This window comes from Aythya ferina (genome assembly GCF_964211825.1).
Source record: "Aythya ferina genome assembly, chromosome: 13".
NCBI lineage: Eukaryota > Metazoa > Chordata > Aves > Anseriformes > Anatidae > Aythya > Aythya ferina.
The window spans coordinates 13,295,425-13,312,626 of NC_140311.1; the positions used below are offsets into that span (position 1 = coordinate 13,295,425).

At 52.2% G+C, this 17,202-nt stretch overlaps 1 protein-coding gene across 3 annotated transcripts; it reads left to right on the forward strand.

Annotated features, from left to right (window-relative positions):
* The first annotated feature begins 231 nt into the window (after positions 1-231).
* HMGB3 (high mobility group box 3) lies at positions 232-6,071 on the forward strand. Of its 3 annotated transcripts, none has more exons than XM_084534747.1 (5): positions 232-343; positions 3,040-3,196; positions 3,690-3,829; positions 4,319-4,493; positions 5,068-6,071. In XM_084534747.1, exons 2-5 carry the CDS (start codon positions 3,047-3,049, stop codon positions 5,209-5,211), a joined length of 609 nt encoding a protein of 202 aa, XP_084390873.1. In that variant the 5' UTR covers positions 232-343; positions 3,040-3,046; the 3' UTR covers positions 5,212-6,071. The 3 variants fall into 3 exon arrangements, with proteins under 3 accessions (XP_084390873.1, XP_084390874.1, XP_084390872.1); XM_084534748.1 differs by lacking the exon at positions 232-343 and adding an exon at positions 753-780; XM_084534746.1 differs by lacking the exon at positions 232-343 and adding an exon at positions 1,123-1,256.
* The last annotated feature ends 11,131 nt before the right edge of the window (positions 6,072-17,202 follow it).

Sequence of the window (17,202 nt, forward strand, 5' to 3'; positions counted from 1 at the left end):
CCGCGCCCGGCCCCACGTGGCGCGCTAAGGACGCGGGCGCGCCCCCGCGCCAAACTTTTCCCGGGGGCGCGCCGCCGCCGCCTCGCCCCCGTTCCCTCCCCGGCGGGCGCCCAGTTTTGAATGAACGGCCTCGGCGGCGGCGGCCAATGGGCGCGGGGCGGCGCTTAATATTCATGAGGCGGCGGGCCAATGAGCGGGCGAGGAGGTTGTTTTAAACGGCGGAGCCCCGCAGCCAATCAGGCCGCTCTCGTAGGCAGCCAACGCGAGGCTGAGCCGCGCCGCGCCGAGCCCCGCGCCGTGCCCTGCGCTCCAGCTCCCGGCCACACTGCCGCGAACAATACAGGTACGTGCGGCCCCGCCGCAACTTTTCGGGGGGCGGCTGCCCCCTGCCCTGCCCCGCCGCCGCCCCGCCCTGCCCCGCCGCCTTCCCTCGCCTCCTTCTTTTCCCCCGCCGCCTTGGTTTTTATTTTTTTATTATTATTTTTTTCCTCCTTTCCTTCCTTTTTCCCCGTTTTTTTTTTTTTAAATGATAATAATATTTTTTTTTTTTTCTCCCCCCCAAAAAAAAAAGTTTCTTTCCCCACCCACCCCCTCCCTTCCCAGCGTCGCACGGGGAGAGCAGCGCGCGGGTTGCTGCAGCGGGCAGGCGGCGGGGCTCCGGGGGAGCCGCGTTTGCCCCCCGCCCTCCGCCCCTGCCCCTCGGGGGGTCGCCCCCCGGCGCCGCCTGCCCCCGGTGCAGCCCCGTTTCCCCGCGCCGTGCCGCCGGGAGGAACATGGCTGGTGCGGTAACTACACCGGGACTATAACTCCTCTTCTCCCCCGCATGGGCAGGGATTTTTCGCCGCCGCCCGGCAAAACGCGCGGCGCCCTCGGCTTTTATTTGCCCCCCTTTCCCCCCGGGTGGGGATGGCCGGGGCTGGCGGCTGGGGGGGAAAGTTGCCGGCCGTGCGCAGTGCCGTGCCCGCTGTTTATTCTGCATTAATATGGCTGTCGCTTTAGCATCTGACAGGGATAAACCCTGCGCGCTGCGCCCGTGTGTCCCGGCGAAACAGTTTTTTTTTCGGCCCCGCCGCCTCCCGGCTCCCCCGGTGGCTTCGCCTCCGCCCCCGCCGCCCTTCCCCTACCCGGCCCGGGCCTTTTTGCGGGGCTGAGCCCCCGGCCGAGCCCCGCATCGCCTCTTCCCCGCGCCGCGCCGCCCGTGCTGTGGGCATTAACATGGCTGGCGCTGGAGAGCCCGGCGAAGGGAAGAAAGACGTGTAAGCAGCGCAGCGATGGGGAGGGGGGTCGCGGCGGGGGAAATCTCCCCCCAGGCGCCCCGCCGGGGGCTCAAACCTTTCGCTTTCGCCCCGGTTCCTCTCTCCCCACCTCGCCGTGCCCTTCTCCGGCCCCGGGGGGGGCTCGGGGGGCCTTTTCGCACTTTTTTTCCTGGCGGCGCGGAGGAGCGTAGCCGCGGCTATAATGGCTGCACGGGAGCCTTTGTTACAGAGTATTGCGCTAGGCAGGCTCCGGGAAGGGGGGGGGGGGGGGGGAGGTGGAAGCGCCTCCAACCCGCTCCCCGGCCCCAGCCCCGGCCCCGCAGCCCCCCGCAGCCCCGGGGGGGCGGCAGCGGGGGGGTCCCCGCTCGGCGGGGGCGGCGTTTTGGCGGGGGCCGGGGGCGGCGGCGGGCGCGGGGGGCGAGCGCGGCGGAGGAGGGGGGTGCGCGGCTTTGTTCGGCGGCGGCGGCGCCGGGAGAAGCCATCTTAGCGAGCGGCGCCGGCCCTGGGCGCCCAGCGCGGCCGCCGCCGAAGCCGCTCCCCCCGGTGGCACCGGGCCCCGCCGGCGGAGGGGTCCCCCCGGCCGCCCCCACGGCCGCCGCCCGGCCCCCCGCCGCCCCCTAGCCCGCCGGCCCGCCGCATTTCAGGGGCACTTTCTTTCATCGCGAGGCGCTTCACAAAATGGAAGATGAATTATTAGGGGACGGCCGCCCCGCCGCTCGGCGCGGGGCCCCCCCCCCACACCCTCCCCCCCGCTCCGCCGCCCCGGCCCCCGGCCCCCTCCGCCCGCAGGTGCCCGCGCCCCGCTCCGGCCGCCGGCGGTGACCTTGGCCGGGGAAAGGAGGAGGAGGGGGGTGAAAGGGGGGGGCGAGAAGATGGCGGGAGGGGAGGCCGGGACGACCGCGGGCTCGCTCGCCACAAACTTTGCTCGCCCGAAGCCCCCGAGCCCGGCTGCGGGTGGCGCACGGCGCGGGTCGGCGCTGGAGCGCCCGCATCGGGCCGGGAGCGCGGCGGTGCCAGGGCACTGCTCGGGGCTGCTGCGCTCCGCCGGGCTGTCCTGCCTCGCCGGGGGGGAAAAGTTGGAGGGGAGGACACGGCCCGAAAGTTGGCGTCTTCCTCGCAGCGAGTGGCCGCTCACGTCCCGCTCCGTTCTTGCTGCGGTGCCGGGCACGGAGCGTGGTGGCACTCGGTGGCACTTGGTGGAGCAAGACCACGCGTGGCTCCCCACGCACGTCCCATTGTGTTTCAGACTGGACGTTCTTCGCCCAACTCCTTATCTGTCGAGGTTATTGCACTTCCCCGGGAGGAATAACCCTCCCTACCTGGGCAGCAGCTGCGAACATGGGAATTCCCCTACTGAAGGGATGAGGCTCAGGCCAGCACTGTGTGCACTGCTCAAGCCCCAGCGTGGTAGCCAACTAAAATATTTTATATTAGTTCATATTAAATCCTGCCCAGCAAGCATTATATATGTATTTAATGTATTTAATAGCCTGTCTTTGGACACGCTGTAAATATATTGGTGTAAAACTTAAATCGGATGACCAATTTCACTTAGCATAGCCTTCAATCCAAGTCATAGGGAAGAATAATTTTAAGTTTCCACATGGGGGACAGCAAGAGGTGTTGGGGGACAGGAAGGAAACATATATAACTGATGGGAGCATGACTGCTACACTCCTGCATGTGGATGTATGTGTGTATATACAAACATTTGCACATTATACACACGCACATTCACATGTACACGTGTTCACTTGTTACTTTATTCCCGTCTTCCCTACAGAGTCAAGATGGCTAAAGGTGACCCGAAGAAGCCCAAGGGCAAGATGTCTGCCTATGCCTTCTTTGTGCAGACGTGCCGTGAGGAACACAAGAAAAAGAACCCAGAGGTTCCAGTCAACTTTGCAGAGTTTTCCAAGAAGTGCTCAGAGAGGTGGAAGGTACCTTAATTTGTGGCTTCTTGAAGTGACAAGTTCTTGCTAGTGTGGCATACATATGCTTGAACACAGAGGACTCCTGTGATGTTTGTGTGTGTGTACTGTGGCCACTGATGTGATGCTGCTGTAAGAGTTGTGGAGGCTTCAGCCCATGGCATTTGCCCATTTAAGTGCTTCCACTACAGCCTGGGCTTTCGTCCTATTCCCAAGCAGTGCTCTTAAGTGGTCACCTCCCTCAAGACCCGTGTCCTCAAGGGGGACCATGGTTGTATGTGTGCCATTCCAGCCATTTTCCTCTTGCTCGGTGTGCCAGCTGTGGCTGCTGTGCCTAGTACAGGACCTTCGTCCCCATGTGGTCCAGTTAGAAAACAAACAAATTCAGAAACGCCCCTGTCGAGTTGGTACGTGTTGGCTTGTTTACTTAAAGTTTGCCAGCTATTGAACAGTTGGGTAATCACGTGGTTTGGTGTCTTGTTTTTTTTTTTTTGTTTTTCAGACCATGTCAAGCAAGGAGAAGGCTAAATTTGATGAAATGGCAAAGGCTGATAAGGTACGATATGATAGAGAAATGAAGGACTATGGACCAGCTAAGGGTGGCAAGAAGAAGAAGGACCCCAATGCCCCAAAACGACCACCGTAAGTGACCGAGGCGTGAAATGCACAAACATAACTTTGATTTATCTTGAAGTACTTGTGACCTGCCTTTGTGTTAACTATAAAAGAGGTAGATGGGGCATACTGTTGGTATAGAAATCCTCGTGGTACTGATATTGTATCATAAGCAGCTTGTACTCTTGAGCATGTAGAGTGCCAGCAGGAGTTGTCAGGTCTTGGTACCCTTAAACTCGCAGTGATGAAAGACACAGAAATGACTGAAGTCTTGCTGCGACCCTATCTAAGATGAAATTGGGGAGGGGTGGGGATAAAGAACACTTAATAAGAACAGCATTGGGTGAAAGTTGTGTGTCTGACCCTCAGTAAAATCAAAATGTATACTGAAAAAATAACTACTTGTTAGCTGCATGTGAGTGTACGTATGAATTCTATGGGTGATGGGTGGGTGAAGGGGGTGCTGCTTGGGCATACTGCCGTGGTGCTCACTGTCCTCTGGTGCTTCTTTCCAAGGTCTGGCTTCTTCCTGTTCTGTTCAGAGTTCCGCCCCAAGATCAAGTCCACAAACCCTGGCATATCCATTGGGGATGTAGCAAAGAAACTTGGTGAAATGTGGAACAACCTCAGTGATGGGGAAAAGCAGCCTTATAACAATAAGGCAGCTAAGCTGAAGGAGAAGTACGAGAAGGTAAGGCTAGCTTTTTCCTTGTCTCTTCCGTATGGGCTCTTGTGTTAGAGTGCTTCTATATGATAGACCAAGCTGAGGTGGCCCCAGTGCAACGAGCAACTCTCCCATGTAGAGCTGTTGGCAGGTAGACGTGTTCTCAGTGTGCTGTGTAGCCAAACTTTGAGTTGTGGCTGGACATACTTTGGGGCAGAGTAGGTTAGAGGCATGCAGGTGAATTCCAGTGGCACAGAAATTCCCCAAACAAAGCGCAACAGCAGCTGCTCGTGCTGCTACAGCAAAGAGTTTGCTGTGCTGTTACAGGAGCTCTGTCCTGTTAGCAGGAAACTTCTAAGAGAAGTTGGGTTCTCTTACTTCTCCTCCTCAGAAAAGTAACTGTGAACGCAGGGCTCAAGTCCTCCGTAGTCTGGGGGCAGCCAAATACGCTCGAGTGTCTGCATACCTGTACGCTGGCTGCCTCTCCTCTTGGGGATGCAGCTGCAGAAAGCCAGTCCCTTCACCTTAACGCCCGCTGCTGTACAAATGCTTGATGTGTTTGCTACTTAGAGCAAATTAAGACATCCCCTTGACTTTGCAGGATGTTGCAGACTACAAGTCTAAAGGAAAGTTTGATGGCGCAAAGGGAGCAGCAACCAAAGCTGCTCGGAAAAAGGTAGAGGAAGAAGACGAAGAGGAGGAGGAGGATGAAGAAGAGGAGGATGAAGATGATGATGACGAATAAAACTGTACAATACTTGTCTCCATGTGAATACCATAGAGTAGGGGAAACACCGTAAATGAAGCACCTCTTATTTGAGATGGTGTCTCTTGCCCTTATTAGGCTTAATTAAAAAAAAAAAATTGGATTCCGATCGCGTTGTAGTTTCTAAAAGTGCTCTAGAAATTGTAACTGGTTTACATGAAGTGGCCATGGGTGTAGTGAGCACCCTGAAACTGTATCAAAGTTGTACATATTTCCAAACATTTTTAAAATGAAAAGGCGCTCTAGTGTTCTCCTAACTCTGTGCACTTTGCTGTTGGTGTAACAAAGCATTTAAAAATGTTTCAAGCATTTTTTTAATTTGTAAGGTGGTGTTACTATATGGTTATTGGCTAGAAAATCCTGGGTTATAAACTGTACATATCTATAGTTTGTAAAAACTAGACAGATTCTTGTGGTACATGCTTAGAGTTATGATGCCTTAGAGGAGCAGTGATTACTGGGAAAGGCTGTACGTTCCACGGGGTGCCATGGCCCAAAGCATGCACTGTGAGGGTAGATCTATTTACACTACAGTGGGCGTCCATTTAGCTTAAAGTTGTCTTTCTGTATATAGTGAAATAGCATTCTGCTGCCATTCTTAGTTGTGGAAGGGGGTTCAGCTGGCATGAGAAGTGTATGGATTTTTTTAGTTAAGTGCGGTAGTTTTTAAACTGAAACTGTAGACATCTCTTCATCGTCAACTAAGTGAAGAGCCAGTGCAGCAACTGAAGTTCAAAAACACTCTGTACTTAAACAAATTTGCAACGTTCTGTTTTTTTTGTATGTTTAGAATGCTGAAATGTTTTTGAAGCAAAATAAACAGTATTACATTTTTAAAACTGTTCTTGACAACACTCTAAATTTCTGGTTTAAAAGGATCTTAACAACAGCGAGAAAGAGGTTCATTTTGAAGTCTGTGGCATCCCTCAGGGCTGGTGACTTAGGAAACATTCTGACTCAAGGATTAAAAAATAAAAAATAATTAAATAAATGGTGGCCAGCCAAAACTGGCTGAATTGAAAGAGATGGCTGCTCCAGCTAATATGCAATCGTAACTGTTTATGGCTGAGTGGCATAAGATGCTATGCAAGTTTGAACTTTATTACTTGAACTTGGGAGCCTAAATGAACATTCATGACGTAATTGTTTGTTTGTGTGTGTATATAGCAGCATTCAGAGATGCAGAGAAAGGTAGGTGGCTAGGAATGAGGCTGACACCATGGAATAAGTATAAAAGCATAGTTTGGATTTTTTTTTTTTTTTTTTCAGTTGTGTTGGGTAAATTTATGGCCCAAATGCATTGCTGTACATATTAAAATGTGCCTTTTTTGTCCTGTGTTAAACTGTTTCAGACTTGTGGTTTTTTCTAGCATCTTAATTCATGGCAGGAGCGAGGCGCCTAGTCGATCTCCCTGCTGCGTAGGAGCGTGGCACAGGTACTGGGGCTGTGTCCGTCCTCTGACACAAGCCCAAACGTGACTTGGGTGCCATGGGGTGGGAGATGATGGCAGGTCTCTTTCCCCATTAGTGACCCTCTGGCACTGGAAAGAGCAGGTCCTTGACAATCCCAACCTGGGGGTTTCGCAGCCCTGGGGAGGGAGCGGTACCGCTCGGTCTCCGTCTGCCGGCTCTAACCCTGCTCTTCCCCAGCAGTGGTAGCACAGGGAAGGGAAGGCAAGCACCCCTTCGTGCTCCTTCTGTGGCTTGGTGTTTGCTTGGCAGCCAGGAGGAGATGGGCGTGAGGAGGTACTTGCATTAATAGCAGGTCGAAGAGGCGCGCTGCCACGCACAGCTGACTTAAGAGGACAGGGTAACTCATTAGTGTAAACTCTGGGTATGGGCTGCTGCCACGGCTTCCTTTGAGCCAAATTGCAGATTAATGAGGGCCAGGCTTACAGGCAGTAAAAATAATTCGAATGTGGATAAAACAGCTTCATTGCCTAATTGGGTACATGTCTGGCTTTCTGTGACTTCTCAATAACCATAGTGTCTTGGCAAAACTGAGCCTGATCTAATGTTGAGATGGGCTACGACCTGAAAGCAAAAACAAGCAGTGCTGGGTATCAGATGAAGCCAGCTAATAAACTTTTATGGAACATAGCAACATGTGGCAAGTTTTTTTTTAAGGCTAAGTTTTGGTTGGATCACTTAGAAATATTTCCATAATTGCTTAATTATGGCAATTCTTAGTGTCTTTAATGAACAACAACAAAAAGCAAGTGTGAAATTGGCTCCCAGTTTATGGGAAGTTGTGCTTTAAAAGCCTGAATAAAAACTGCATCTGGAAAAGAAATAGATGCCCTTGTATTCCCTACCCTTTCCATGTGACTCGTGTTGTGAGGGAGAAGACAACTGGAGATGCCAGCACGTGGAAACTTGATGGGAAGTGGTGGAGCAGAAGAGAAAAGCAATGGCATCGTTTCAGGAGCTCTAATGCTGTTTCTATTGTCTAGTTGGCAAAATCTCCCCTTAGCCACATATGGGAATTAGTGTAGATCACTGCTGTGCAAATCGAGCTTGGCTTTGAATTAACTGCTAGTGAGCTGAGCCCCAATTGATAGTATTAGCAAATAAGAACTAGAGCTGACACCTCTTTGTCTTAGTTGTATTGGAAATCTATCGAGTTGCAGGGCTTGATTAAGGTCTTGGACCTTCCCGTGCACCTCTTCCTGCTCGGCACATTCCTGAAATATGGCATGCCTGGGGGATGCTGTTCAATACAAGGCTAGCACAGGACTCTGGGGACTGGAATTTGGGTACTGCAGATGTAGTGATGCTGCTGCTCCCCCCCTGAATGCGCTACCATTGATAAACACCACAGTGTGAATGTACATAAATAGCACAGGATTTTCCCCCTGCTCCACCACTGCTGCTTTTTGTGTTTGGAGACGTTGTCATCTCAGTTATTGGGAGCTGCTTAATTCCACACAGCTCTGTTTTTTTGACAGAGCACCCCCTAAATGTTTTGAGATGCTTGTGTTGCAAAGCAGGCACCGCTTCTCCTTTGGGCTGCCATGCAGCTAAAACTTCTTGCTCAACTTCACTCCAGAGCCATGCAGAGTAAATGTGTCTCTTATTAACTCTGCTAGATGCAGGGAAGGGTAACGATAAAACAGATTGAGGGAGGGGGAGGATGGAGAGAGCCTTGCTCTTGAGTGAATTTGCTGGAGCTGACTGAGAGGAGGCTTTTGGTTCCCAAATGCGATGTGTTGCATCCCCCCGTGTGGGCTGTAAGGCAGGCTGTGAGTGCAAGGAGCTCCCTTGGGGAAGGGTTGGGGACCCCTCTCTGGATGCCTAAAATATGGGGTGGCAGAGGGGCAACTGTAGGTTTTCCTCAAAGGGAGAGCACTGTGGGTAGAGCCTTCTGCTTCCCAAAATAAGCCCAGCAGCATGTTGGTGAGAGCAGGGGATGCAGACCAGCAGTACAGGTTCGTTGGTACCCTAATGCGTCTGTGGGGAAGCAGTGCATTAATTCCTCTGTAATAAAATTAATTAAAAATCCTGGTCCGAACGCACATTGAGTCAATTAGCAGTAAACAGCTCCCGCTCTAGCAGAGGTCCGCAGGAAGGTGGGAGCCTGCGCTGGGGATACCGACGGAGTCACAACACCTCCGTGTCTGTTCCCTCTGAAGGGCTGGTTGGGCAGCCTTATTTATTCCCAATAAATGCTGCCCTACAAAACACCATTTGGGGTTGAAATGGGGAAAGCCCATTTGCCCCAGGAAACCCCAAACAAGCCCTATCTGAGGGATTTTGGAAGTGTTCTTGGACGAGGAGGAGTGGCCGTCAGCAGTGACATGTTTGTTTCTCTCTGCTAGGGCTGTGCCAGGTTTTAATGCAATAAACTGAATTGCAAATCGTGGCCGTGCTGGAGAGCAAAGCAGAGGGACCCGCTCACCAGGCAGCTGCTCTGTGAGCATGATTCAGCTTGTGGCAAAAAACAGGCAGTGTTTCTGGCAGGGTTTGTGTGCCCTGCGAGGAAAACCTGGCAGGGTTACTGCCTGGGTTATACTTGGTGACCCACAAGCATCCGATCCCCCTGCTGGGGCTGGTATGGATGTAATAAAGCGAGATGAGGGCATAGGGTGGCTCCCGGGCTGTGCTAACGGCCTTATTCAGAGCTGGGGCTGCCAAGGGCTTGCCCTGAGGCCACCTGGGTCCCTAAGTGGGGCAGGAGCAAGTGAGAGGACGCCTGTCCTGTAACCGCCCCGTGGCAAGGGGCGATTTCACATTGCTGGCTGAATCCAACAGGCAGGAAAATCGCCTTCAGGAGCCGAGAGCTGCTGGGGGGAGTCCCGAAGGTGTTTGTTGCTGGCTCCTGAGCCCTGCAGTGCCACTGCTCTGCCCCCAGACCTGGCACCTCTCGGCCGGGTGCTCCCCTGCACGCCTGTTTCTCCCCAGTCCCTCCCCTTAGAAACCTCCCAGGGGTACTTGAAGTGGGAAAAAAGCTCTTTTTTAACATTAATGGGACGTGTCCTGGCTTTGTTTGTTAGAGCCTATTACCTGTAAGTGGTTTTAACTGCTGCTTTGTGAAGCTTGGGGTGTGCTTTATGTTGGTGTAGAAAATGAACACGCGTGGCAGGTGTGGGGGATTGCTTGATTCTTGCCTGCTTAAATACATCGGGGTGGTGTTTGCTTCTCGTAAGCCTCAGGGCTCAGGCTGGGCATCCTCCCTGGCCTGGGCTTCATCAGCTGGTTGTTGGTTCCCTGTGGCTGCGAGCCCTCATCCTGCCCATGGTCACTGCCCTGCAGCAGGGAGAGGGAAAGGAAACATGCTGGGTCTGCAGCGGGTTTATCTCATTGCTTTGGGCAGTAACTTAATTTTTGCAAGCTGCTGGGAGCACACTGTAAGGTGAGGAACCAGCACAAGCCTCAAAGAGAGCCCTTTCTTCAAGGCCTTGTTAGGAACTGGGGTAGGACCTGAGGAAATGGCACTGAGCTGTTAGATTGAAGATCTCGCTGTCGGTGATGCTGACCCTGGGGGGTACCGCTGCTGGTGCACAGCTGGTTTTGAGGTCCCTTAGGGGCTGTGGAGCTGTGAAAGCCGGGCTGTGGGAGATCTCACTGTCTCCCCCAGCATTTTACCTGGAGGGAAAGCTCTGTTAGAGGCTCAGCCCTTCGCCTTTCCTGTTAAAACACGATTACTCACCTGCGGGAGCACGAGGAAGTACCCTGCAAACCCAGCCCAGACTGCACTCGACACTCCTAACTTACTGGAAGGTAAAAAATAAATAAATATACATTTAAAAAAAGCAAAAACTGCTCAACAAGCAGGGATGGAGGTGACAGTGACAGTGCCGCGGGGGTGGCTGAGGGACGGGGAGTCTTGGGTTTGGGTCTGGGTGGAAGGGAGCGGGTGGTCTCATGTGGGTCTGCTGGGGTCTGTGCTCAGGTCTTGCGTGGGCAATGGGCACTTCCTGGGGTTTGAATGCATGCAGTGGGAGACAACTCCTAAATAAGAGGGTTTTTCCTTATTTATGTACTCGATCCAGACTCTTTGCCTCTTTCCCCTCGTTCTCGAGGCACACGCGGCGCTCGGTGTGTGTGTGACACGGCTGCGCAGGGGCTCCCTCTGTGACTTCTGCCTTTCGTGGGGGAGAAATGCGTCCAGGAAGGCGCAGGGCCCTGATGACAGGAACCAAGTGCTGCTAAATACGGACATCCCTTTTTGGACTAAAAAGTCCTTTTTGTACCATGCATATTTCCCCTGTTAATCATTTCCTTTTGTTCTTTGCAAACTTCGGTCTTCCGAGTTGTAGGGGGAATTATGGCTGCCCCGTTTGTCAACTTTCCTTTCGTTAACCCGTATAGTTGCTGTTTTCTTTTCATCCTTGCACTCTGGTTACTCACCCTTTTCTTTCCCTTTTTTTAAAAACTGTCATATTTGGCCTCGGCCCATCTTGAAATATTGGGGATTTTACAGGCCATTGAGCCTTGCTTGGTCCTGTTCACCGCTTTTGTGCCCAACTAATTGGCTTGATAACGAAGGCGAAGCGCTTCTCCTTCGAGGTGAAACATGAGGATGGGAGGGAGAAATATTTGGAAAAATATTCGGGCCGGGTGAGCCGAACGCATCAGGAATCAGCCAGGGCTCAGACAAAGTAGGGGATTAGGAGTCTGGGGTGGGAGAGCCACACGGACATCTGGAAGCCTGCTGGGCTCGGGCTGCAGGCACCGAGAGGCATCCACATCTTCCATATCTCCATAGATGCCTTCCAAAATAATAAAAATGTTAAAAATAAATAAATAAATAAAATTTTATTATTACAAATAAATAAATAAAAAATATATATTCACCTGCCCTCCCCAGGTGGGAGCCTGGGTCACAGAGCCCCAGCGGGTGTGGGACAGGTTGGGGTTTTCTCTCTTTTAATTGGTGATGAAACATGAATGTGTGTGTATATATATATATATACACACATATTTTTTTTTTAAATATTGGAAAAGGAATTCTGAATATACTGATGTGTTGTGAACACGAGTAGCCAAATAGTGGCTTCTTAGTTTCTTCTTTTTCCCCCTCCCAGAAGCCATCTCTCTACTTGTGGCTCGGCATGTGCTCTGCTCCTCCATCCTCCTCCTTCACCTCTGGGGCTTTGTCGTGCTCCTGTTTCCATCCCTGCCCGCACTTTGTACCGGGTACACACACACATAAAAGCAAACCAGCTCCTTTCCTTGGTGCTGGTGTCATGGAGAGCTGGCGTGTCACCCTGTGGCAGCAGAGGTTGTGGGGTGGAGAGGTTGAGGCCAGGGGAACATTTTCCCCAAAAAGCACCTGGAGCTCCAGCGCCATGCCAGGGATGCTCCTGTGGCCGGGAGTTTGCGTTCCCCTTGTCCTCAGCCCCGAGGAGAGCCTAAAGCCTCAGTCAATAATAAGCTTATAAGGCAGTAAATCTTGGTAATGAGAAAAACAGAAGACGGCATCTGCTCAACACGGCGGTGCTGTGTATGGTTGGGTAAACAGCTACTGAAACCAGTCGCCTGTTGTCGCGGGGGTTACAGCCAGAGAGCCTGGCAAGACTGGTGGGGTTTGGGGGTGCTCTGGAGGAAAAAGGGTAAAAGCAGGGGAACGTTTTGGCATCCCTGTCACACCTTCAGAGATGTTGAAATGAGATGCGCTGGTGGGTGACAGGAGCATGGGGAGGAGTGGGACATGCAGGCAGTGGCAGTGTCCCTGTCCCCATCCCACACCCGTGCTGGGGGTCCCACCCCGTGCCCACCCTGGTTTGCAAACCCGGTTAGCCAGGTCTGTGAATCCAGGGGAGGAGGGGAAAGGTCTGGGGAAGGGATCTGCATGTGATGCGCACTGCCTTTATGAATTGGGTCTTTAATAATTTACATTACCAGTTTAATACTTTGAATACAAATTATCTCGCCCATATGCTGTGCTGACAAACATAAAAATGGAGTAATCAAAGCTGTAATAGCACTACAGCAAAAAGACATAAAATGCCACTAGAAGGCTTAGGATAAATTATTGCCTGCACACGCTAGCTCTATGGCTCCCTGGTGCCAGTGGATGCATTGCAATTTCTTCCTCAGACTTTGCGTTTGGGCTTGAGGACTGGTGCTGTACTGGGACCAGCGCCTGAGCTTCTGCTTAACAAAGAGGAGGAAAGGAAAAGGCTCGGACCCGTTTGATAAACGCCGCAATTTCAATTCTGCCCTGGCGGTTCCATGGGCTGCGAAGAAAATATAGCCCTCGTCTTCGTAGGGAGCCCCTTCTTCCTCCGGCAGGGTTATTTGCATGTATTATAAACAGCAGTGTTGGCTTGCCATCTTCAGGCAGCACAAACGCACTGCACAGCATCCCTGCGCATCCCCGGTGCTGCTGGACCCCCGCAGCTGCTGTGGCTCTGCGCTTCTTCCCAAAAAATTCACCAGCGGGGGGGCTCCGGCAGCACCAAACCCTCACCGAAGGCAGGGGAGCAGGGCAGCTCGTCCCCTGGGGCCCCGGCACCGGGAGGGTTTTTGCTGCCCACGCAGGGGAGCGTGTCCGTGTCTCCAGCTCCGCAAAGAAGTTTTGGGTGGATCGGGACCGCAATGAGAAACATCCCCGTCCTCATCTGGAGCAGGATTTTCAGCACAAAGGGCTTTATGAGACTCACAAAGCGTGGCATCTGGTTCTGCATGCGAGGTAAGTGTTTCCCCCTTTTTGTGTTTCGTTCCCCATCCGGCTGCTGACCCTCCCCATGCCCTTGGGCGTGCGCCATCTCCATCCCATGCCTTCAGGTGATGGCAATGCGGCCACCTCCTCCACGTGGCTTGTAACAAATCTGCAGCATCCGATGGGAAAAGCCCTAAAATCTGTGGCTAGGAATGCACTTTTCTGCAAGCTTCTCTGATATGACAGCTCCAGGACCTTCCTTCAAGCCCCACTTGGTTATTCTGGAGATCTTTGCGTATTCTCACACTTTAATAATGTCTTTAAAGCTTCTCCTGGAGAGGCTGAGTAAATTCATCCCAGGTCTTTCCGATGGGGGAAGCAAAACCAAGCCAAGCCCCAAGACCACAGCCTGGGGCCAGGGATGCCAGCTTTGGGCAAGGCTCCCACCACAGCACAGGCAGCCATGGAGCCTGGTTTTGCTGCACACGCAGCCTCTTTTTCTGTCTGCATCTCCCTTTTTTTTTTTTTTTGTCTCCCCTTTTTTAAAGGACTCTGCATCCAAGGCTGCCGCGTGGCGATGTTATTGTTAGCAGTGATTTCTATTTCCATAGCTCTGGGAGGCAGAGATCAGAGTCGTGCTGGGCTGAACGCTGCACGTACCGTAACAAAAAGGCAGTCGTGGTGCCAAACAACTTCCAGCCTCCTCCTTAATGTAAGGACCGTGGAATTAAGATTGCCATAGCAACATCTTGCTCATATTGCATGTATAGATATGACTTGTCAGTCTTGTGTGTGTGTGTGTTTGTATGTATACAAACCCTAAATATCTCTGGCACCTTTTTCTGCTGTTGGGTTGATGCCTCGTGTGTTACAGATCTCGGTGCTCTTCCCCCACCACATCCAGGCTTTCCATCCTCCTGGTCTCTGCGTTTCCATCCGCTGTTTTCAAGCAAGCCAGCTGCCAGGAACGCGATCAGTGCCTGTGTGCTCCTATCGATGCTTTCACCCAGCAATTTGCAGAGCTCCCTGCCTGTAATCAGCGGCCGAAAGCACCGCGCTTCGTAGGAGGAAACATCTGGGATGGCTGCTGGATCCGGGCAGGCTGTTTCCCATGAGGATGATGAAAATGAGCCTTTGCTAATGGGGTAACTGAGCCCCTCGCTGACACGCAGCGAGGGTGTCATTAGGACACTTCTTGCACTGTGGCTGGTGATGAGCGTGTTAGTGCCCAGAGCTCTAAACCAGCCTTTTTGTTGGGGCTGAGGCACAGCCAGGGTACAAGCTCAGCTCCCTTTTCTGAATGCAGCTGGTGGGGAACTGGGGGAGGCCCTGTGGTGTCCAAAAGCTGCCCTCCAGCCATTCCCTAAATGGGGCAGGACCCCAGGCTTGTGGCTGGGAGGAAGAAAGGGCAGAGTAAGGGAGGAGAGGGGCTGAGAGCCACTGGGAGCAGCAGGAGGCACCCCACAGCATCCCTGCCTGCGGGAGGATGGGCAGGAGGACAAACAGGGACATTGTGCCCTCTCCCCTCCTCTCCTTGATTTATTGTCCTGCTGTGCGACACCAAACACCTTGAGTAACTCGTGTGCTGTTGGGCAACATAGGAGGAAAGCTTTTCTCAGAAAATAAAGCCCTTAGAAGAATTCTTGTTGGCCACAAAATACGTCAACTGAATCTGAACCTTCCTGGCCTGACAAAATGGGGTGAAAAGGCTTTGGCCAAGGCCATACAAACCACGTGCACAGTTCAGCCTCTGCCATACAAACCATCCCGCTAGCAAAAGCCTTTTTGGCAAAGGGGGACTCTGGTGCTCCGTCCCACAGCAGCATTGCCCCTGTCACTGTGTACTCAGAGTCCCGAAGGAATACAAAGTTTTCCTTCTTTCCCTTGCCATTTACTGCAGCTTTGGGCAATTGGGCTGAATGAGCAGGCTTTTCGGGTGCCAGACAAAAAAGCCCATTAAGGGGCAGCGAAGTGTGCACACCGCATGGGGCCGGGGCTGTGGGGACGAAGCAGGAGGGGGCTGGACATGAGGCTGGTGGTTTGTCCTGAGTTTCCGTGGCATAAATGGACCCGTTTGTGTGTCTGTCTCTCCTGCAGAGGCCACTCTGGATTTCCCAGCCTGGTGTTGCTGGATCCGACCCCTTCCTGGGGGCTGCAGAAGGGCCGGTAATTATTTTGGTAAGCATGAAGAGCTCCCTTGAGCCAGCCAAGGGAAATGGATATGTCGCTGCCACTAAGCAGGCTCAGCCAAAAGGACAAGATAAATCGGCCCTAAATATGCCAAACAGCGTAGTGGCATTTGTGGAGAACAACCGTTATCTTTGTGTAGTTGACAAAAGTTAATTGTCTCTTTTGCACTGACAAAAATCAGTGTAGCAGTCAGCCTGTCCCCGTGTAGGGGCGGGGAAATCCTCCATTTATAAGCAATTCATTAAGCAGCATTAAAGCTGTCTCTGAAGACAAAATAATCTTTTTAAAGAGGACTCAAGGTACTGAGAAGGAAGATTAATGCCTCAGCTACTTTTCAATTATGCAGGTTTTCAGTTGTTAGGGTGTACCTGGATTAACTCTTCCTGAGCTGAGCACCTTGGCAGGCACCGTGCTGATGGGCAATGCTCTGCACCTAAAAATAAAAAATAAATAAAAGGTTTGGGAATATTTTGCACCAATTGCGTTCTGTTTGGTCGTGGTGTTTGTACCTGTAACCTCAACTCTGTGCCACGGGAGCCAAGGAGCTGATTGCTGACCCTAATTCAGTTTCCTTCTCTTGTGATCATACGTGCAATCCTTGCACGATCAAATGAGCCTGAATGCCTCCAACACGCTGCAGGTATTTTTCTTTAGTGTGATTTACGTCAGAGTTTCTGGCAGAGCGTAATTAGAAAAGGTCTCATGGATACCCCCACCGCCGTTTCTTTCCTTGCCGCCGCTTCCTCGAGCACCAGACTTCTCTTAATTGAAGCAGTGACGAGTCCATTTAGCAGGAAGGTGGGAGGAAGCAGCCTGAGAACGATTCATCTAAATCACCCCGCCGATGCAAACAGTTGCTCACTACATCTATCATAATTTCTTCCAAGTGTCGTATGAGAGATTAGTGGCTGTATCCATGCAGATGCACGTGCGTGCCCGGCACAGCTACCCAGACCTGCTCATCTAGGGCAGAAAAAGACAGCTTTGTGCAGGTGTCAGTTCTGCACCAAAAGAAAAACCTTTTTGTTATTGTTATTATTTTGGAAATACATCTCCCTCCACTTCACACTGCTGTGCTAGGAAATATTTTTAAGTGTAAGTGAGGCCAAAATCTTTGCTGGGCAGCTTTGGTGCTCCTGTGGGTGCCCTGGCCTGGGAGAGAACCAACAGAAATCCCCCTGCCCTGAGGCTGGGGGGGAGCAGTGGGGGTTGATGTTAATTCTCTTCCAGTTACTCAGCAATCAGCTGATAACCAGTCCGTATCAGTAGGCAAAACTACACCAGACGTCTCAGCTCAGCAATCTCCTCGCTGTGGGACTGGAAGGCAGTGCCAGCAGGAGGTAATCCTCCTGGGTGGAGGTCTGCTGGGGCTCCTGAAAGCCTCCCCAGCCAGAGAAGTGATGGCATTACGCACGTCCATGCAAAGTGTTCAGAAAGGCAGCTGCTTTTCCCTGCACTTCGGATACCACCTTCATTGGTTTCAACCTGCATATGAGCTCCAGGTCTTCTGAAGCCACATCCCAGCTCTCCACACCTAAAATACTTCTGAAAGTGACTTAAAAGTGATGAAAACAGCACCAGATCAGAAGAGAATGAAGGCAAAAGTTGACGAAGGATGCATCCCCGTGAGCTGCTCCCAAACTGCAGGAAGGTTCTGAACGCAAACTGGGCAG

Bases quoted from the DNA above. Each gene is read 5' to 3' on its own strand.
- HMGB3 (XM_084534746.1), top strand. From the start codon at position 1,216: ATGGCTGGCGCTGGAGAGCCCGGCGAAGGGAAGAAAGACGT. The intron at 3,830-4,318 runs GTAAGTGACCGA...CTTCTTTCCAAG, and splicing joins AATGCCCCAAAACGACCACC to GTCTGGCTTCTTCCTGTTCT. The intron at 4,494-5,067 runs GTAAGGCTAGCT...TTGACTTTGCAG, and splicing joins TGAAGGAGAAGTACGAGAAG to GATGTTGCAGACTACAAGTC.